Source organism: Pieris rapae, chromosome 24 (assembly GCF_905147795.1).
Source record: "Pieris rapae chromosome 24, ilPieRapa1.1, whole genome shotgun sequence".
Taxonomy (NCBI): Eukaryota; Metazoa; Arthropoda; class Insecta; order Lepidoptera; family Pieridae; genus Pieris; species Pieris rapae.
This window is the reverse complement of record NC_059532.1, coordinates 3,017,722-3,040,716: the sequence shown is the minus strand read 5'-3', so window position 1 is coordinate 3,040,716 and position 22,995 is coordinate 3,017,722. Positions and strand designations below refer to the sequence as shown.

At 35.9% G+C, this 22,995-nt stretch overlaps 1 protein-coding gene across 6 annotated transcripts in view; it reads right to left on the bottom strand.

Moving 5' to 3' along the window:
• Window positions 1-22,995, bottom strand: part of LOC111001565 (apical junction molecule) — a 54,628-nt gene that overhangs the window by 891 nt on the left and 30,742 nt on the right. For 2 of the 6 annotated variants that reach the window (XM_045633822.1, XM_022271494.2), the window contains 13 exons: window positions 18,359-18,510; window positions 16,873-17,007; window positions 16,094-16,236; window positions 15,505-15,666; window positions 10,053-10,289; window positions 9,191-9,400; window positions 7,830-8,007; window positions 6,191-6,355; window positions 5,729-5,854; window positions 5,084-5,186; window positions 1,894-2,025; window positions 811-942; window positions 470-552 (listed from right to left, as the gene is read on the bottom strand). In XM_045633822.1, coding sequence (XP_045489778.1) covers window positions 470-552; window positions 811-942; window positions 1,894-2,025; window positions 5,084-5,186; window positions 5,729-5,854; window positions 6,191-6,355; window positions 7,830-8,007; window positions 9,191-9,400; window positions 10,053-10,289; window positions 15,505-15,666; window positions 16,094-16,236; window positions 16,873-17,007; window positions 18,359-18,510 — 1,958 coding nt within the window. Of the gene's footprint in view, window positions 1-441; window positions 553-806; window positions 943-1,893; window positions 2,026-2,493; window positions 2,784-5,083; window positions 5,187-5,728; window positions 5,855-6,190; window positions 6,356-7,829; window positions 8,008-9,190; window positions 9,401-10,052; window positions 10,290-15,504; window positions 15,667-16,093; window positions 16,237-16,872; window positions 17,008-18,358; window positions 18,511-22,995 lie in introns of those variants that run through there. The other 4 variants (XM_022271496.2, XM_022271495.2, XM_022271497.2 and 1 more) reach the window with 4 other exon arrangements.

Genomic DNA, 22,995 nt, shown 5'->3' with positions numbered 1-22,995 from the left:
CATACAATTTGGACTAATAATGTCGTTACATAATAATTATGTATTTACATTGTACATATATTACAGTTGTGTGCGATACTGCGGGCTAGCCTGGGCCGGCCTGGCACCTTTTTAAGGTTTCATGCCAATTTCACAAGTGTATATTTAGTTACATAAGTTATTAGGCAACGGGGGGCCTTATCGCTTACAACCTCTTCCAGGAAACCCTAATATGGAACAATAATAGAAAGAAACACCTACAAAGGATTAAGTACAAGTAGTATTATATATTTCCTTAAATATTTGAAAGTCCTCATTTTAATAGTACATAGAAATAATGGTACATTAAATAAAAATGAAGCTAAAAGTTAGATGTGGATATAAAATTTGTATCGCATGTAAAAAAGCAGGTCGAAAGTTTTTTATTTTTATTGATTCATAGTAAATAAGTGTTATACAAACCTACATATTTAATAACATAATAATGTACCCTTTCTCCTCTGTGTCTGTTCTTCTGTTTCTTCTTTCTTCTCGCAGCCATCTGCTCTCGTTCTGGCACCGAGTTTTTGGGAACTGTAAGAAAATATATTTTTCTTTTTTTTTTAATTACTATAGACAATTCAAGATTACTAGATAGTAAGTAAGTAATTACTTATTATTCTGATGTTAGACTAAAATTGGTCGGCAACGCAGTCGCGAGCCATCCGGCATTGAATGTCCATGGGCCGCGGTATCATTTAACATCAGACGAGCCCATTTGCCCCTGTTCTATAAAAATAAATTACATGTATATCATCTCCATACAATCAATGATTCTAATATCTGACCTACCCCTGCTCAACCACTAGCTTTGTGAGTCTGGCAACTTCGGCCCTTAAATGATGCACTTCCTTGTCTTTGGCGCGCGACTCATCGGCGGCGGCGCGCTCGCGAGCTGTCAAACGTGCGCGCATATCATCAAAACTAAAAAAAAAAAAACGTTATGTATATTTAGTCAGTTATAATTTTACTAACATAGATATTATAAGTTTTACTATACTAACAACATATGGACTTATTAATTGGTCTGAAATAAATGATTTTTTTTTTATTTTTTTATTTTAGTTGATGCGGACTGCAATTTACGCCCATTACAACCAAACTCAATCCATTTTTGACCATTTGAAATAGACATAATCCAAATGTTGTAAAAAGTATGCCATTAATCAATCGACGTATTGTAATAGCTATCTGTCGATACAAGCTATTCATGGTAGGTCGGATCTGTGGTTAGAGCTTTGTATGAAAATTAATCTTAAATTTTTTTGTCGTGTTTGTTTGGTTATTGGGATGGAGGTAGAAGATCGATCGACTGTCACGGTCTGACAATCCACAATCTTGGATTTTTTTCTGAGATTGTGGATATATTATTGGGTTCTGGCGTTAGATGTGCGCACGCTGCCAAACTTTATGGATGGTTCAAATTATTTCAGGAAATAAAAATTAGGTAAACGAGTATTACTGACATCGTGAGTAAAATAATTTTCGTAGAATAAAGATATTCTCTGTTTTTTTTAAATAATAAAACTAGCAGACTGGGCCAAGCGTTGCTATGGCTAAGGTTTTTGTTATAATACATAGTAGTAAACTATTCAAGGCAAACTGTAGAACTTATGTGAAACGTTGGTACTCTTAACACAGCGCCATCTGTTACAATTGTATGAAGTAATAGATAAATAATTCGCAATAAAATAAAATTGCGACTATAATTAAAGATCTAAGCTATCCTATCTCTTAGTTAGATAGACTGCACACGGTGTGCAAATTTAATTTAAAATCGGTTAAGTAGTTTAGGAGTCCATCGCGGACAAAAACAGGAGATTTATATATATTAAAAAGAAGATAACAGTGACCTTAGTTAATATATGTACTTACAGTTTTCTTAAACATGCGCACTTTCTTGTCAAATGCTCTATTTGTTCCCTCGAAGCCTTCTCGACCTGCGTCAGTTTAGCCGCATCATCTCCCCTCTTCGCTCGCAAGTCTTTTTCTCGCTCTAGTGCCTCTCTAGGTAAGTTAGTAAGGGACAGAGATATTGAGTATTGTATATAGAAGTTTGTATTGAAATAATTCAAGAAGAAGTAATTGAATTTGGAATAGAATTGACAGCTGTGTTTGTATTCTGTGTATGTTCTATACATCATAAATATTTGAATTTAGAATACTGTATTCTAAATTTAAATGAAAAAGAATAGATTTTTTTTTGTATAGATTAGCAGTTTAACTACGCCGCATATTTTTAGCGGGAGTTTTTGAATTTGGAATATAGTTGAAGATAAAAATATGCGTCTAAAGATTGAAGCGAGATATTTGAATTTAGAATAGCTTGTTACGGAATAAAAAGTAATAATTTTAATATCAAATAATATTTTTGAATAATTAAAAAAACATTTAAAATTACTAGATTTTTATTATATATATATTTAATAAAATTTAAACATTCAGTAATAATAAATGAACACAAATGAAATTATAGACTAGCAATTTGAGCTAAAGAATGATTGTTATGACTAGATTGAATGTGTTGATGAACTTAAAATATATTTTGACTCAGTCCAAAATGGCAGTTCTAAATTTGCTTAATAATAGAATAAAAATATATACACGACATTTGGTGTAATTAAACGGCACGGCTTTTAATTTTCTTTATGCGTGAATAGAAAAAGAAGGCTAATAGTAAAAGAAAGGTTGCTAGAGCGAGACGGAATGATCCTGTGAGGACGCATGTGCCGCAGGCCGACAGCAAAGCGCCGACCCAGCCGAAACTAAAACCAACGATTGTTCATTGTTTTTTTAGTTATTAAAAAAAACACACTCTATGGATCTCAGATTTTTGTATCTGTATTAAAATATACTATTATGATTGAATTAAAAATAATCTAAAGACTCCTTGAACACTTGATTAGCGATTGAACCGCGGAATAGGCGATTTTGATCTAAACAGGGGATTTTATACTTAAAAAAGCTCGCTACTGTAGCAAGGAGCAAGCAAGTTGGGGCTGGCAGCCAGATTTTCTAGTAAACTGTTGACGGGTGGCAGAAGTAATGGCGATTCTCGATATCAGAGTGTAGTTTTGGGCTTTACTTTTTTTTTAATAGAACAGGGGGCAAACGGGCAGGAGGCTCAACTGATGTTAAGTGATACCGCCGCCCATGGACACTCTCAATGCCAGAGGGCTCGCGAGTGCGTTGCCGGCCTTTTAAGAATTGGTACGCTTTCTTCTTGAAGGACCCTAATATTAATCCCCACAATATTAGGTGGAATCAAGATGTCCTGGGTATTTAGAGGGGGTATGTTTATTTAGGATTTAATAGATAAAAACGCATATTAAAAATTATGTCTTTAATCGTGTGTACATGAAAAATTCTAGAGGGTTTGAACGATTTTTAGGTATTTGAAGTTGGTGTTAGGTGAAACATTCTATTGGAGTTGGCAACACTGCTCACGCTAGGTCGCGTGACCATAGCTTTATCACGTACATTAGCTTATTATAGTTAACGTTCTCTATGGATGTGAAGATCAATAAAAACATCTCGCAACAGCTCCAAGTTTTCGTCAACGGCTATCTTCTCCGTATTCTGGGCATTGTCCCTAACAAGCAACTTTCCCAGTAGATACGCAAGTGGATATGAATAGGCACTCTAAAGAGATTCCAATTCCAAACGAGCTGTCTTGGAATCCGCAGGAAAAGCCGAAACCTGGCCGTCTGACCGTACAGTCTAAACAAAGAGCGCTGGAAAGACTTGGAACGAGGTGAATTACGAGGCTCAAGACCGAACGCGATGGAGACTCTCTGTTGACGCCCTATGCCCCATTTAAGGTTTACAGGATATTAAGTCATTCCTAATATTAATACTGCCCTTTGGACTGAAAGTGTCTGATGAAATGTGTCCGTTAAATGACATTTACATGCGATGGTAGCCAAATTTGTCCAAAAGGCAATATTAGTATGTTGGGGCTTGTGACATCACTTTTCGACGGTCGCGACCCATTTTGATTTAGTGGGTCAAGCCCGTCGAAAAGTGATGTTGTCTCAAACCCCAGGACTAATTTCGCTACCAAACTTAGATGGAATTGTGTTAATTTAAATGTTAAACACCTAGAGAGGAAATTTAATTTTTATTTAATTTTTGTTTAATATTTCAGTTGGCTGGTGCCTGGTAGCCTAACCAAAAGGTAAATTTTCAATAGTTTTAAATTTTTTATTCATCAATTTCAAACATTATTATTATTACTGTAAATATTTATTTGTGTGTTGGAAATAAATCGATTAATAATTTTGTTTTATACTGTATATATGTGCAATAAATATAATTATAAAATTAGATGATTTTATAATTATATTTATTTTTATACTCTATACTTTTATACTTTTAGATACAATTAAGGTACGATAAATATTCCAAGTGCTCTTCAAGAAATGGTTTTTTTGTACCTAGTGTGCAGCCGAAGGTTTTTTGCAAGGACCCGAACCAGTCTGTTGCACAGATCCCCGTTAACAAAGACGTTGACTACTGAATGCTGTCTTCAACTATCGACATTTTTATATGTTCGCAGTAGACAGTAGCAATGTCACAGTAAAGTTAAATCAGAGTTAATTGAATCTCTATACAGTTAATCATAGATCGCTATTCAATCAAGTCGCTAGCATTTTGATTTAAATAAAGCAGCTCCAAAAACGTTTCACTATCTGTCTGACCGTAAGCCAGCGTGATGATTAATAATATTAAACAAGATCTTTTAAAATTGTATGCATGCATGCATTGCATGTCGACTCCACCATGATTATTTAACTCTCTAATACTTGAAGTATTGGAAGTTACTGAGTACTGATGTAGTTTTATTTCCTCTGGAGGTGCTCTGAAATTAGTAGACAGTTTTTTTTAAGCTAGGATATTAAACACACATATTAGACACGGTTAGCAAAAGCTAAACAACCTTTCAGCCGAGGCCAGAAAATCATGAAACACAAAGCCATTATTATGATAATAATTAAACAGGGGGTTAATAGGGTGAGAAGAGTTTCGAAGGGGTGAGGAATATTTGGGTGGGGTGAAAACATACCTTAATTCCTGTTCAGTGACGGCAAGTGTTCGACCGCACTCCGCGGTCTTCATCGCTAATGCTTCGAACTCGTGTGATTTTGATTGCAACTGAGTTTTTAATTCTGGAAATTTTCGTGCGTTCATTGTTTAAGAACAATAATATTCTATAGATGACGTGTCATTAAAAGAAAATAGGGCAAACGGGCCGAAGGCTCATCCAGTATAAAGTGATACTCGTATTGCCAGAAGTTGAGAGGAGAAGAGATTTCTTCCGGCCTTCTTTTATTTTTTTATAGAAAAGAGGGCAAACGGGCAGGAGACTGATTTGTAGTTAAGTGATATCGTCGCCCATGGACACACACTCCTGGAAGAGTTGCAAGTGCGTTGCCGGCTTTTATTATAGAACAGCAAGCAAACGGGCAGCAGACTCACCTGAATGTTAAATGATACCGCCGCCCATAGACACTTATACTGCCAGAAGGGTCGCAAGTGCGTTGCTGGCCTTTTTCATAAAAACAAAGTGCAAACGAGCAGAAGGCTCATTATGAAACAAACTATCACTGTTTCGTGTTTATTTATTAATAGGCAAGTGGGAGATCAGCCATCTGTGCCTAACACTTTGGATGTGAACCTGTGGTATCCTGAAAAGAATCATTTTGAATACCTGCAATTTCTTCTATTAAGTCTTTCTCCCTCTTGACCCTCTCCTCGTCACCTTCTTGCCGACATTCAGACTTCATTCGCTCTAAGCAATTCTCTTTGTCTTCCATGAACTGTTCCCATTGCTCTTCTGTATTGTCCCAATAATTACCATGAAAAGTAATTTTAATAAGCATTTTTCTTACTAATAATATAAACGCAAAAGTTTGTAAGTATGGATCAAAGTTTGTTACTCTTTCACGTCAAAATTACTGCATAGATTTTAATGAAACATTACACCTCCAATTAAACCTTAAAATTTAATAACTAAAATATATTATTAAAAGCAGTCCCTTTAAGCAAGGTTCCGAAGATACTGGCAGCGTTCCCCCTTTGAGTAGCTAGACTATTTGTCTTTTGGAAATATCAAAAAGGTTAGTCCACATCACAGGAGACCAAAGAGTCACTTAAGAAGAAAGTCACTTACCCATTTCCAACCGATGTTTTTCTTTTATCTTACTGATCTGATCGTTTTTCTCAGCTATGAGTTTGCTTCTGGTCGTCTCCAGGTTCCGTCTTGCATCTTCAGCGTCCGTCGTGGCTTGCTCTTCCACCAGCCGAAGTCTGGTCGACCATTCTTCTATTAATCGCTCTGAAAGGTTTCAATATATTTCAGAATTTTTTCGTGACACGGGGAGACAGAGTTTACATCTGGACCAGTTACACCAAGGGCTTTGGGAGTGCGCTGCCGTTGGAGCTTCTCTGGAAGGCTCTTCACAATGCTGGAGGTCTGAAGTCATCAGGGTGACTTGCCCCAATTTTTTTTTCCAAATAAATTGGATTATTTTCAGATTTTCAATTAATAATTTAATGTGACACCAAATGATAGATTCCTATATTGCCAAAAACTAGAAAGGTTTTTTTTTAAATCTCTGATTCTCTATATTTCACCCAATTTAAAACAGATTTTAAAAATTTGGTCCCTATGGTGTGTTCCTAATCTGCAGCAGCCCAAGCTTTTTCCTTATCCGAGAAAGTCCTAACATAAACATAAGTAGCATTAACATAAGTCCAGTCCAGCCCCATAAGACTATCATAGGGCCTTGACAAAATCAATTGGTCGCGGATCGAATTTTACATATTTTCGCTATTTTTTGTTTTATAATTCTAGAAACGCATTAAATATATGAAAAACATATATACTAACAATACAATAATAGACCTGTATAATTTATTCTAGGAGTACATTGTTTTCACATATAATCATTTAACTGATATATATAAATATTGTAAAGTCTATTTGAAAAGAGTAAGTGTGGAGTTTCTTGCCCATTCTTCTCCACGCTTCTATAGAAGGGCCAACTTTTTTTTTTTTTTTTTTATTCGAGGTGGAAATGCATTTGCGCATCCCCTGCCCTAGAAAGTTGCAGGGGTATGTGGGACTCGACCCACACCAAAATCTCTGCTATTCAGAGACTGGGTGAACAATACCCACTAAAAACACCTCGACAAATACCTACAAAGCCGCGTTACAGAGGCTCCGGGTTCGCTATCGCATTCTACCGGGACCTCAACGGCATAGAAGGGCCAAATAGAATCGTCTTTATATTTTATTTAACGTTCAAAAGTGCAATTTTAGGTGGTCTAATTGGAATAAATGATTTGATATTAATATTCATCCCATACCAAAACCCATCCCATCTCCCAAGGGGTTAACGATATCCCATCTTTTTTTTTATAGAACAGGGGGCAAACGGGCAGAAGGCTCACCTGATGTTAAGTGATACCGCCGCCCATGGACACTCTCAATGCCAGAGGGCTCGCGAGTGCCGACCTTTTAAGAATTGGTACGCTCTTTACTTGAAGGAGAAAACCATCTCACCGCTTACCATCGTCTCTAGCGATGCGAGCGAGCGATGGACTTCAAAATAACTAGAACATTGGAACCAAGAGAGCAGCATATGATGTCTTTGAGCACCTTCATTACGACGTAGTTTAAAAAAATGGGTCAATACTGTATATTTTATTGTTATACCAATTATAGATCCCATCTTTTTTCGAGGATATAGTACTAAATCCTGGGCTGCAACTCGCAACGGTGACCTGGAATGAAAGCTAAACCTTACCTTTCTCCTTTTCAAATCTCTCGTTCATCATCTCCACGTTATTTGCGTAGTTGATGTCGGCTTTGTCCAGGAGATGTCTCAACTGTAGGATGTCCCAGTCGGCTTTGCTGTTCGCTTCGGCGATTGCTCGCTCGAATTGTGCCTCCTTCGCCGCTAATACTTCTTTCAGATTTTCAAACTGGAATTACGTATTTAATTAAAATTGTATTTCTAGAAGTACAATTCGCTGCAATACTTAACCCTATGGGTCATTTATTTAAATCAAAATTCTAGAGACTTGATTGAATATCGTTCTTTAATTAACTGTCTAGAGATTCAATTTACTCTCTGATTTAACTAATTTCGGCAGATCAATCCCCAACAGACTAGAAAGTCTATTGAGAATTGAACCTACGACCTCAGGGAGGCTGGCACGCTTCAGCTAAAACTACTGTCCTGTGCGATATTTAAGGAAAAATCCGTCGCATGCAGTGGAAGTTCATCTGATGTGATATATCTTAATATATATATTTCTTGTGTGCGTGTGTATGTGACTGAACTCCTCCTAAACGACTGGACCAATTTTGATGAAATTTTTTGTGTGTGTTCGTGGAGATTCGAGAATGGTTTAGATTCACAATTTTGTCCGCTGGACAATGTTTTTTTTAATTAATTAGTAGTTGTTGATTTTGGAATGTTTTACATTGGATCCGACAGACGGCGCTACCATCGCACTGTCAAATTTTAAATAATATTCGAATTTTAATTTTCGTCTGTCCCGACAGTTAGCGCTGCGATCAAATTAAAAAAAAGTTTTGTTATCATTGTGTTATTGTAGACCATGTGCTGGATCGTTAGATATTGTCATAACATTTGAATAATAATTTTCATCAAAATGGTCCAGAATGTTTTAGCTTATTAAAAAAATTTGAAATTTTCAAATTAAAGACGTATAGACAGGACAACGTCTGTCGGATCCGCTAGTATATATATACATATGGACGCTCATATGAAAATATTACTCTCGTGTTCTGTAAGTCATATTGGCTACGAAATATGAGCAGCTGGTTTTCCAAAGATGGGCCGCAGACTACGCTCAGCTGTGAAACGATGGACGTCAAACAGAACACATGTATTTTTAACAGTACATAATCTATGGACACCGTTAAAAAGAAGATGTACAAAGTTTTGAAATACTACTTGAAACTGGCATAAAAATAAAACTGTTGCTATAAAAAAGGTAAATTATTAATTATTACGTTCGTAAATAGAAATTCACTATATTTTCCGAAACACACACAATATTTCACACATCACACACTATTTTGTATTGTGTGTCAAGAGAAGAAAATCGTCATACTCATACTCAGACCCCAACTTACCCTAGTAGTGACCTCCCGCAACTTCCTCTCAGCATTCTTCGTATCTCTTTCTGTTTCTATCCTCAAGTTGGCAAGTGTTGTTCTGGTCTTCTCTGCATGTGCTCTCTCCAGGGTTGCACGCGCACTTGCAGCACTGGACATGGCTTCTGAATGCTCGGATTTGATTGTGCTTATGTGTTCTGAATGTTGCTGCTTCAGTCGATCTATGGCCTAAGGAATTTACTTATTGTTAATATTTGGAGATACATTAACTTTGCCGGCCTATTTTTTGGAACTGGGAAACGGACAGAAGGCTCCCCTGATATACAGACCCCAGTCTGCCAGAAGGTTTCGCAAATGTGATGCCGGCCTTTTTTATAGAGCCAGGGTAAAGAGGCAGGAGGCTCACCTACCTGGTGTTAAGTGAAACCGCCGTCTATAGAACCTGACTCGGCCAGAAGGTTTCGACAATGCGTTGCAGGCGTTTTATTAATAGAACATGGGGAAAACTACCTGCAGTCTTACCTAATGATAAGTGATACCACCGTCTATAGACACTTTACCAGTAGGGTTCGCAAGTGCGTTGCCGACCTTTTTTTAATAGCACATGAGGAAAACTGCCCGAACTCTTAGCTAATGTTAAGTTATAACAGTGTCTATAGATCGTTAATTGCCAGAAGGCATCTGGAGTGCGTTTCCGGCCTTTATTACAAAAAAAGAGCGCAATCGGGAGGCTCACCTTATCTTAATGTCATCAAGACGTCTTTCATCATCTTTTTTCGTTCCTATTTTTTTTTAAATTTAATTATCACTTTAATACCTCTGAAAAGTAAATTGTATAAACACTTTTATTAACATTAATGTAACGAATTTTTAAACTCACCAACAAATGCTGTTCCTCCTTATCCTGCATAATCCTCGCCTCCTTCTCCAGCAGATCCTTCAGCCTATGCACCTCCAGTTTCAGACTTTCTTCCCTCGTCTCAACCATCTGCAGTTGAAGCGTCAAAGACTGTACTGAACGTTGCTGCTCCGACAAAAGACCTCGTAGTTGCTGGAGCTCGGCCATGTGGGATGGAGTTGGTGGAGATGATTTCAGCTGATCCACTGTTTCTGATAACTGAAAATCACGATTGAAATTTATTGGGCAAACTATTTCCTAAGCAATCGTTCTACGTCGATAAAAACATTTATTTCCAACCTCAGTTTGAACTAGATGTCATTTCTTAAACTCGTCGTTTTGGGTACTGTAGTACCCATGTACGGATGACGCCTTAATTTTTTTGGGTACTCTAGTACCCACTAGTACGTGAGAGTACGTACATAAAAATACAGAGGCAGGTCAAGACTCCATAAGGTCTCGATTTATTAATGTAACTTTATAGAAATGGGGGGGACATTGCTAGATAGATATAAGTAAATTTGGTTAGAGTTATTAGCCATAAATTGACCAAAATTAGGCGATTAAAAAACTAATAAAACGGGCTGAAGGAATCAGATACTAAGTGAAACTACCGTCTAGACCCTAACTCTGTAAGAAGGCTTCGCGAGTGCGTTGCCGGCTTTTAGGAATAGGGAGGCTCTTTTTTTCACGGATCCTAAGATTATTTTATTTTTTTATTTTTATTTATTTGGTGCACAAAACACATTATAATCTTTACAAAAATAAACTTAAAACTAATAGTTATGAACAGGATTCTAATGTAAAACCATGTGCACACTGCAAAATTAATGTTACATCAATAAAAGGCTCATAACTAACAAAGGTAACATAGTAAAAAAAAAACAATAATAATAATAATAATAAGTTCCTCGACACCAATTTAACGTAACGTTAATCAGGACCACAAGGGTCAGCACTTAACCTACGATGGAGGATGTCTTTAACGACACTAATGAATTTATTGATGTTGCGACAGAATATGTCCACAAGTAAGTGGTTGCTCTTTGCCATCTCGTTATATTGACGAGCCATCCTGGTCAAAGGGTTGTAAAAAGAGATGTTATTCTTATAAGTTTGAAGGGAAAATAAATTGACTTCGTTAGCTCTACGGGCACTAAATCTAATGTTAAGGCTAATGTGAGCTAGTAGTTCGGGAGAGTCTATAATGGAGTGGGTGATTTTGTAAAGGTAAACTAAGTCGAAGACTATGCGTCTGGATTCTAATGGTTGAACTTTAAATTTCAGGAGTCTATCGCAATAATTTAAGTTAGACCGGCCAGGTTTTATACGATAACATAAAATTCTGAGAAATTTCCTCTGAATTCGTTCAATATCGTCAATGTGCACCTTATAATTCGGCGACCATATAGGACTACCGTATTCTAATATACTTCTTACGAGGCTGAAGTATAAGTACAAGGTGCTACGAGGATTTTTAAAACCTTTTGTGGATCTAAGAATAAAACCCAGTAGATGATTTGCTTTAGACGTGATGTGACTATAGTGGGCACGGAATGAAAGCTTGTCATCGAACAGGATACCTAGGTCTTTTGCAACATCTGATCTGTTAACTAATTGACCATCTATGACGTAGTTCCATACGATTTTGTTTCGTTTATTAGTAAACGATATGACAAAACACTTGTCTATATTTAAATACATGTAGTTCGTCTTGCACCATTGTGATACGGTATTGATATCACGCTGTAATGTTAAGCAGTCATCTAAATTAGTAATAGAAGTAAATATTTTTAAGTCATCTGCATATAAGAGACAATTGCAGGACAGTTGTTGAATAAGGTCATTAATAAAAACTACGAAGAATAATGGCCCTAAGTGGGAACCCTGAGGTACTCCCGATGTAACTGCGATAGGTGCAGAGATGAAGCCCTTTAACGCAACCAACTGAGTTCTAGAGTCTAGGTATGAGCAGATCCATCTATATAAACTGCCGTGGATACCATGTGACGCTAACTTATGACAGAGCAGATGGTGATTTACTTTGTCAAAAGCCTTAGAGAAGTCAGTGTAAACAGAGTCAACTTGGCCACCTGTGGCAAACACTTGACAGAGATAGTTTTTGTATTCCAGAAGGTTAGTGACCGTAGACCTGTTTCTGACAAAACCATGTTGCTTGTATGAAAGAACAGGCTTAAAATGACTGAACAGATGAGTATACATCACTGACTCAAATAATTTAGCAGCGCAAGATAAAATACTTATCGGTCTATAGTTTTTACAATTGGACTTATCACCACTTTTATAAATAGGTATTATGTGGGCAGTTTTCCAGCGCTTAGGAAACACACCACTAGTTAACGATTTATTAAAGAGAACACATAATGGAATGGACAACTCCTTTCCGCAACTTTTTATGAAAATAGGAGGCAGAAGGTCAGGACCCGCCCCTTTGTTAATATCCAAACTATCTATTTTACGTTTGATATCTGTTACCGTAATAGAAAAGCCAGATAATATATTAAAATACGTGTTATTTACAGCACCAGATTGGTCAGTGTATATAGTTTTATTAGTTTTATCGTCAAAAACTGAACCAAAGTATCGCGAAAAAAGGTCACATATCCCCTGACCGTCTGTCTCAGAAGTATTTTCAAGTGTCATGGTGTGAGGCACTGAAATATGGCCTTTACGATTATTCACAAATCTCCAAAATGATTTTATGTCCTTGACCAACGAGTCCTCGATGGATGCGATATACTTGTCGTAACAAATCTTGGTAAGAAATTTGCATCTCTCCCTCAGCAAAGAGAAAACGTCGTAATCGCGGGGATTCCCAAACCTCTTAAACCGTTTATGATATAAGTTTTTTTCTTTATTACATTTAATTAAGGATTTGCTGTACCAGACTGGATAAGATGAGAATTTGCTACAACAACTTGGTGCATTTCTTGATATTATTTCAAATAAAAGCTCATAAAAAGCTTCGGTGCACTCATCAATACAAGGGGACGATAAGATTTCGGACCAGTTCACAGACTGGAGTTCAGATTTAATGTTTTCAAAATTACATTTAGCAAAATTAAGCCGTTTAATGTTAGCGCGTTGAAGCCCTTTAGAAATCTGAATCGGAGAAAGAGTAATCAAAATTGCGGGATGATTTTTATCTAACAAACTTAATGCAAGTGTTTCATTGACACTTATACAATCTATATTAGAAAGCACCAAATCCAACAAGCGAGCGTTTGCATTTGTGATAAAGTTATGCTGTTTTAGATTACACAGTGACATTAATTCATTTAGTAGAAGGAGCTTCTTACTCGGGTTAGGGGAAATTGACAGAGAGGGATTAATCGAATCAGAGTAATCAGGTGTGTTAAAATCACCAATTAATAAGAAATTATCCAAAGGGAAACGATTAAGAAGTAAATTTTGGCAATGGCTATAAAAGAGTTCAAGCTTGTTAATTCTAATATCAGGAGGCAAATAGCAAACACATAAATTTATGCGAGAAGTGTCACGTGCTTCAGGAATAAGAGTAACCCAGACATCCTCCATATCACTATCCCACGATGCTTGACGGATGACCTGGTATTTTTTATGGACGGCGAGTAAAACTCCACCTCCCTCGGTTTTAGCACTGGAGGAATCCGCACGATCTCGTCTGAAGAGATTGTAACGGGCGTCAACAACTTCGCCATCGAAAACACTCATATTTAAGTTCGTTTCCGTCAAGCAAATAATATCGAAGTTAGAATTTAACAGATTTAAAGAAAATTGAGTTAACTTGCTACGAATTCTGTTTACATTTTGATAAAATATATTAATCATTGTGGAAATAACGTGTGATTCAGTATATAAAAACAAAAATTGATCAAGTAACTTACTAAGCAATGATAAACAAACAAATTAGTAGTAGTAATAACAATTAAGACAATTTAGTGAAGGAATCATGACTTTTAATTAGAATGGCCGGGCTTGATTCATCCTTACGAACATAAATTTGGCCATATCGCACCCAAACAAACCTGTAGTTCTTGTCAGTAGAAAATTTACGTGCCGCATGGTGTAACTCTTTAGCTTCAGGAGACAAATGTTCAGACAAGTATATCCTGCTCGACGACGAGCCGCCAATACCAATATCGGTAGTAGATAGTTTGGTGTCAGGGTGGGACTTATTGAAGCGAGTCAACGCAGACAAGAGTGTATCACGCTGACGCTGCGTTGAGAGGGTAACTAGTATGTTTCGCGGCCTTTTGGAGTTTGAGTCCATCTTAGCTACACGACGACATGCTTTAACATCACTCTCAGATACCACAACATTTAAACACTCACAGAGTTTTTTGAATAACTCCATCAGATTCTCAGTCTTGCTTTCGGGTACCTCGTGAATCTCGAGGTTTAAGTCACGTGAAATCTTTTCAACTGTAAATAAACGACTCTGGAGTTTTGATAACGTGTTTTGAGATTTCGTAAGTTCAGTCTCGAGTACCCTGATTCGATTGTCTTTGTCTGCAATATTTGACTTCAAATCATTTTGTTCTAAGATGATAAAATCCGTTGTCGTCGTGAAGTCAGCCTTTACCGACTCAACAGCTCGGCTAACCTCGTCGGTCACCATGGCCTTCAAGTCCTTTCTAAGCGCGGACCGTAGATTTAGCATAAACGATGAGTCAGGGGACAGTTTCAAGTCTATAAGTTTGCTAATACTGTCCAACGTAACCGGCTGCTTAGAAAAGTCAGCGCCTGCAGAAGTTTTCGTAGCAAAATCACACTCCGGCTCTTTACACGTCGTTATATATGAGGAGGCGCTTGGTGATTGGTTATTGCGACCCCGCCGGACAGGAGTATTATCGTCATTGTTTTTACGCCGAGTTACATTCAGACACAGAGGACAATTAAGTGATGCCAATTGCTCAGCACTGAGCTGCTTAGTCGACCCGGCAGCAACATCAAGGCATTCATAACAAAACTTGCGTTTGCAATTATTACACTTTAAAAAATGATCGACATTTAATACGTTATTACAGCCATGGCACTTCATAGCTTGATTAGATTCACTATTATTCACTTCACTGATTTTACGTATTCTGTATTACTTCAAATTTGACTTATAAAAGCTAACACTATTGTTAAAAATTGAATAATAACACTTATAACACGGCTAATAATACATTTAACACCTAAGATTAACACTTAAGATTGGATCGAATATTCCGTGGTTCCTTAAAGATGCTCAGTTTCGGGACGACAGTTCTAGAGGTTTTCCTATTCCGGAATGGGGTAAAATTTTGATTTTTTGATCTAATCCAGCGTCAAAATCAGTATTCCTATTAGAAGTCACTAACAGACAGAACAATAACTGAACAGACTTACTACTTTAATTATCTTTATTATTATTATCAAATATCTTTCAAACAGTAGAAACCCTAACCTCTTTCTTCTCCTTCTCAGCTTCTCTTGCTCTCTTCTCCAACTCCCTCATTTTCCACTCGCAATCCGCGAGAATTCTCTCCGCTCTCGCTGCCGCCTGTGATCGAGCGGCTTCGTGAGCAGATCGCCATTTTGATATATTCGCCTCTGCTGCTGATAGAGCCTGGAAGCATAAAGGTTTTTTTAAGAAATTTATTATTAACTTTAATTATACAGAAATCTCCTTGGCAAGTTATACAAAGAAGTTGCGTCTCTTGTTTTTCTCTGAAAGAAGATGTAATGAAACATTTTATTGCGAGTATATATATTATTTGAGTAGTCTCAGCCCATTTTGCCCCATGTAGGTTTCATCATAAAACCCAATCAAGACTGTTGATAGACTATTTCGAATTAAATACTGGTTTAACGGGGAGACAAGAATGGGCGAGGTAGTGTTGCAATGTCCCGGTCATTCACCTGAGGTCATTGACCACTTCACCCACCTCAGTTCTTCCGTAGGTGCACACTTATACAAACAGTTTCGGCTTCAGTGCTTAATACATTTGAACATGCTTGGACAAACTAACTATGCATATCTATGACAAAAATACCTCTTGCGCCTTTTGTTCCTGTATGAGTTTCTCCTGCTCTAGCCTCGCTTTGTCTCGCTCTAACATCTCCACTCTCGATTCTAATTCCGCACATCTTGTATTTGAGTCTTCTAACTCTGCGCGTATTGCTTTTATTGTTTCATCTGAAATATGTTGCACAGGTTAATATGGATATTTAATTAACTGTCTAGAGATTCAATTAACTGTCTGATTTAACGGTAGTGGGCTGAACGTAATTTGCTGTTTTGTTGACCCTTTTTTTCTGCTTTAAGTACCAAAAATTCTTGGTAATTTTATATTATTGTGTGTTTGTCATATCTTGTATATGTTTTTAATTGTATTTTTTTAATTCCTATTTTTTGCAAAATTTATGTTTACATATATTGTCGTACGTATTAGATAGATTCTATAAAATTATCAGTAAATTTCGTAATATGCATGATGTTGTAGACTTAATAAATAAATAAAACTACTTTACTGCGACATGTACATTGATTAAAAAGTGTTTTGTAGATAATTTAAAGTGGGGTTATCAGTGAAGTGATAAAATTAAAAAAAATGTTCCATTATCCAATAAATAGTTATAAAATCTAAAAATGAACTAATATCATTTCAGTCTTTCCCCCAACATACATTTTGTTAGAGTAGTGATTCACGCCATCAAATTCAAAGTCGATGGTAAAATTCGTGAGAGGTAGACAGTACTTAGGGTTGCCATTTATTACCAAGAGTCTAAAGAATTTAGACAAAGTAATTCTATAATTCTAATTCATGCATACCATTTCGTCTGTTAAGCTGGTCAGCAAGGTCTGCAGAACAGCTCCTGGCTGCACCAAGTTCTTCCTCCAACGACCGACTTCGCTGTCGTATTAATTCTGATTCTTTGTAAGCTGATGCCAAGTCGCATTTTAATCCTGGAATCACATTGTTTTTTTCAAGAAAAGAGCGTACAAATTCTTAAAAGGCCGGTAACGCTCTCGCGAGCCCTCTAACATCGAGTGTCCATGGGCGGCGGTATCACTTAACATCAGGTGAGCCTCCTGCCCGTTTGCCCCCTGTTCTATAAAAAAAATAATAAAAAAAGTATTACCTATACACGAGTTGCTTTTTGTTCCCCGTGGGTTTTCGCATGACGCGTTTGAAGGTTATTCTTTATTTTGAATACAAGGAAACTGTGCTGGCGTATTGCCAATTTGACTTGTAGTGTTAATGCACTTTCTTTGTATATTTGAACACTGGACCTAACTGACAAAGGTCTGGCTTAGTGTGGAATTAAATGACTCAGCCATTACCGAAACGATGGTACACTGTATGTCAGAAGTTAAAGTTTTTGTAAATTAATTATCACTAAGGTAAAATCCCCAATAGATGATCATGTACCAGTATATTATGATCGCTCCATGTATTTGTATATCTATATTCACACTGTAAACGTGCTAATGATAATATTATTTAAAAAAAACTGCGTTTACTGCACATGTCTGCAGTGGTTGTTGTCATTAAATATTAATAAGTGCACAATATTGCACATAGAAAAGAAAAGTCCGTACAATACTTTTCGCCTAGGTTCCGAACCCAGAAATGTATCCACAATCTCAGATAGAAAACGATCTGAGATTGTGGATTGTGACCGTGAAAGTTGATGGATCTCCTGTCTGCATCCCAATAACCATACCCTACGAAGACAATCCAGAATGCAATCCATTCCCAATAATCTTTGTTGTTCCATTTTACCGAGTTTAGACTCATATATTTAATCAATGTTAAACGAAATAAATAAAATAAAACCTATACACAATATTTCACCAGTCAAACCAACTGTAAAAAATTTAAGATATTGGCACAGTCGAACTGTCATTTTCATACAAAGGTCTCTCCACAGATACCGATCTAACCTATCATGGATAACTTGTATCGACAGATGGCTATTACAATCCGTCGATTAGTTATTTAATGATGTTAATAGTAGCTCAGATGGTCAAAACTGGATTGAGATAGGTTATTGGGTTTGGGCGTAGGTCAATTTAAATATAGATTGGATATTTCCTCCAAATCGAATATGACGATTCGAATTGCTCTTCGTACGGTCTACCGAAGAAGCTGATACTGCCCAATAATGTATTATCGAAGCAATTCGTCTTAGGGTCAAAAAGCCAGCAACGCACTTGCGAGCCTTCGGGAATGTGAGATATGGACGGTGGTCTCTTAACATTAGTGCCCAAATTAAAAAGGGCCAGCCCTCAATCAAACATCAGTAAAACTTACGGTCAATTTCTTGGTCCTTAGCATCTATCTCCTTCCTGAACGAGGTGATTATATCCCTCGCTCTTTCTATCTCCTCACATCTGTTATCAGCGAGTTCCGTCAGTGTCGCCACTTGTGCTTGGAATTTCGATTCTTGGTTGACCAGGTCCTTCCTGAAAAAGACAATATTATTAGTATACTAAGGACCTGTTTCACAATGTATGGATAAAGTGCCAAATAGCTATGCAACACATAAATTATTCAAAAGTTAAAAGTTCCAAATAAGATACTTCGAATTTCATGACGTATAGCGCTATCTGACAGTCTTGAAACGCAAAAATACTATTTATCATACCAATAAGTTATGTTATGTAGTACCGGACATTGTGAAACAGGCCCTTAAACTTTTAATTCGATTTAAGATTTGACAATTTCAGTGTTTTTCGATACGGAAATGGAATATTTCCGGATCGATTCCTCTGGTTTATAGTAGTATATCTAAACAACTACTACATTTATAGAAACTAAGTATATCAGGAAATTAAATATTTCTAAACGGATAATTTAGTTATGACGATTAATTTTATTAAGATCTTTACTTTTTCAGTAAAAAAAAATATTAACTTTTTATAAAATAAAACAGCGATTACTGATTAATAAATTATTATTGTGAATAATTATGTATTTATTTACATAAAAATCAATATTTTTCTAAATGTAAGATTTAATAACTAGTACCTTGTTATTCATAATTATTACTTGTCTACGGCATCCCTTACATAATTTATAAGCGTGTCATAATGAATAAAACCAATGAATAAACAAAGGTAGAAAATAAGAACATGAACAGAAGTACATACATGTCTGAAAGGATAATTAATGTATTTATGTAAATAAATAAATAAAATTTAAGATGACATTTGCACGCCTATTTATATGTGGCGGATTTTTGTAATTTATGTAACTAATTGTAAGACTATTCCAGCAAATAAACGATTTGATTTGATTTGAAATAATTTAGTCTTCAATTGGCACACCAATATTACATAAACATAAATCGCGATTGCTTATCAATTTTTGTGTACATCACTACACTATTATATGTGGTATCATTATTTTACAAAATGACAGTAGCTCATGTCAAATGTGGAATCGAATTAAAAGTCGTGATATGTTTTTCGCTCTTTGATGCCTTGGAAGATGGGACAGGCTTTGGTCTGGGTTACTACCAGTGTCGACACGGTAGCCCCGTCTCAACTCCTTCGGACAAGTACAAATGCTGATGCGGAAGAGCAACTATGATTGATTTTTTTTTATAGAACAGGGGGCAAACGGGCAGGAGGCTCACCTGATGTTAAGTGATACCGCCGCCCATGGACACCCTCAATGCCGGAGGGCTCGCGAGTGCGTTGCCGGCCTTTCAAGAACTGGTACGCTCTTTTCTTGAAGGACCCTAATTTTAATTTGATGTAGAGACTCTTGGGTCGTGGAGATACAAGTTCAATCTAATTAAATTTTTTGGTTTACGCTGTTGTACGGGTGAACCTTGAGGTGGTGTTTTCCTCGCTGAACGAACGACCGAACGAACGAACGAATAAGTATTGCAATACAGCGAGGCAATAATAAAATTAATGACATTTTTACAGACAAAAACAATGTAAGACAATTTTACACAATAAAATAAAATAAAACAAAATAAAATTACCATAAATGTTGGTACTTAATGTAGAGAAAAAAAATCATCAGCAAAACAGCGAATTAGGTTCGAGAAAGGCACCCAACAATGCTTTCTCTAAAACCGATCAGCCCACTACCGATATGCAGAAGAATTCGAACGAGAGGTGCCTGAACTCCTAGGTTGGTTTTGGCAGAAGGAACTTGGGAAATATTGGTGATTTTAGACCTAGGGAACGAGTATGGGACTACAACTTTAATACCCTGTAAGAGGTTTATAGTATATTGTTATACCCGAATGGTTAATATGCAGTAAATCTAAAATCCTCTGCCCATACAATGAGAAAAACCCAAAAATCATTAATATCTAACTTCTATTGGATTTTAGAGTTTCTATTTATACTGTTTAAGAGAAAATATTTTTTTTAATGATAACAGTTAAACGTTGGAATCCATTTTAAATACAGTTAATACAAAACAGATGTACCACTTGAACAAATGTATTTAGATATTGGATACAGTTAGTGATTTATAGTTTGATATTTGGAAGTAGAAATGTTTTTAAATAAATTTTGCGTTGTTTTACAGTTTAAAGTGTAAAGAAAAAGTGTTATGGTTGCAATACTCCCAAAAATCCAACGAAATCTAGTTTTTTATCCACCCATAAATATTATCTATGTGTGTCTTAAAAATTCTTCTTATTTTTATATTTTTTTAATTTTCTATATATTAATTCGCTCATTAGGACTGATTGCAAGATACTGCAGAGAAAAAAAAAATTATAAGTACCTATACTTTTACACACTAAGCATCCAAGACTTCTTTACTTACATTATTAATTTTTACTATTATTATTATTACATTAATTTTCCTTTTTTGCGTCTGAGGCGCAAACTACTGTGGTCTCAGAATGGCAGAATGACCAGCTCTGTGGAACACGTCTGCTACACAGCATCATGCTGAACCAGGGCCAGTTACAACCACAACACACACTTAACACACTTAAAATGAACCTTATGCCTTTTCCATATATATGTAATTAAATTTTAGGAGCATGAGTCTAAATTTTTTACGGATGCAACGTCACGAAGGTGTGCAGCGTTCTTGTCGAAATGGAGAAAGCGATTCAGACCGATACATATATTGATTGCGAGTCTTTTTCAGACATTTCGTATGTTTGAGGAAAAATACTATGATCTCATATCTCAATAACATTGGCGCTAATCCAAATTCGAAATTGCAATATAAACAATATCAAAAACATCACGTATCCGTTTTAAAACATTAGTGTATATTGAAAAACAATTTTATTTATTTTCGTTTTAGTACGTACCAAACTTTAGCTTTCATGATCATCAACAATTTCAATACAAAGTATACAAAGAATAATTCTTCCGGCAAATTCAGTACAAGACGTAATGGCGCCAAAAGTAGCGACAGTCCATAGACAAAATAAAGCCAATTTCTTGTAACTAAACTCATTTGTCTTCATAATCAATTAATTTTAAAATAAGAATACAAAATATTCCCGCGAAATTCAGAAGAAATTTTTCTCATCTAAACTAAACTGGCCGTTTAACAATAACAGTTTATAATTATTCAAGCAACGTTAATTTGTATTTGCATTGGTTTAAAGATGAATTAAATTTCTCCCGCGCAATTTAGTATTAGACAGAATGGCGCGAAAATTGTCATTACAGTTATTGACCAATCTAAAGTTTTCAAGTAAGATATTTCTTTTTATTCACTATAATCAAAGGTATGCAACTAAACTAATTTCATTGAAATTTAAAATATGAATTAATAATTTCCCGCAAATAAATTGTCATATTATCATGAAATAATAATAAAAATTCTCCCGCGAAGTTACTTTACAACAGTCCACAACTCACATTACCGTGATTAATGGCGCTGCCACAGAAAACTAAAAATTTGAATATAACATAGACAATACATTTTATTGAGAAACATTTATGAATCACACACTCACTGTGTGTTATGATAATACAAATGCTAACTAATATTATATTTGGTTTAATAATTTTACAGATATTACTTTTATATGAATTGACTTGATTTTTAGATTTTGTTTTTTTTTAAATATGTTATGTATTGGATTGTTTATTCAAGTACTACTTAGTATGTAAGTTCATTGTTTTGTTTAGATTAGACCTTTGTTAAGTAACAATATATAGGAAAGAGTGTGCATCCCTAACACAAGTTATAGAACTTAAAAGGGATATACTAAAATGTATATTTAAGACCAGGAACTTAATAAAGGAAATTTTTGTTTTTTTTTTGTTTTTATGAATTTACTTCAAATGAGGTAAGGTTGAAGCGATCGTATCTTATATCTTTAAACGAGCAATTCTTGTATATATATATGTAATTGGAATCTCGGAATCGGCTCTAACGATTTTCATGAAATTTAGTATACGGGGGGTTTCGGGGGCGATAAATCGATCTAGCTAGGAATATATGATAGAAAATAACAGAAAGGTGGCGTTTGAGTAGTCCCAATTCAAACTGAAAATGCCTCTTCTCCTCTCCTCTTTTATTCCCCTAAATCTTGGAGATTCACACAAAGACGTGGGTGTGATTAGTGTTTAATGAAGACGCATTTGAAGTTAAAAATAACCACGCGGGCGATGTACGTCACCGGATGTTAATGAAAAATCGACAACGAACGAAATGATGGGTACTTTCTGTTTTCGTGCGTTGTATTTTATTTATTTACTAGTGACCCGCCCCGGCTTCGCACGGGTGCAATGCTGATGAAAAGCAGGTTTTTATTATGTATTGTTATTTCCGTCGCTGGAAAGCTCAGATAATATACGCGACATATACCATCACGGACTTTTCTGTAGACCTTTTCAATGTGTACAATACTTGGTACATTATTTTGATAAAACTCGTAGGGTTCAGCCTGCGTTTGCAATGTAAGCGGAAAAAATGTAATTATTTACGAAATCACATTAGAAACC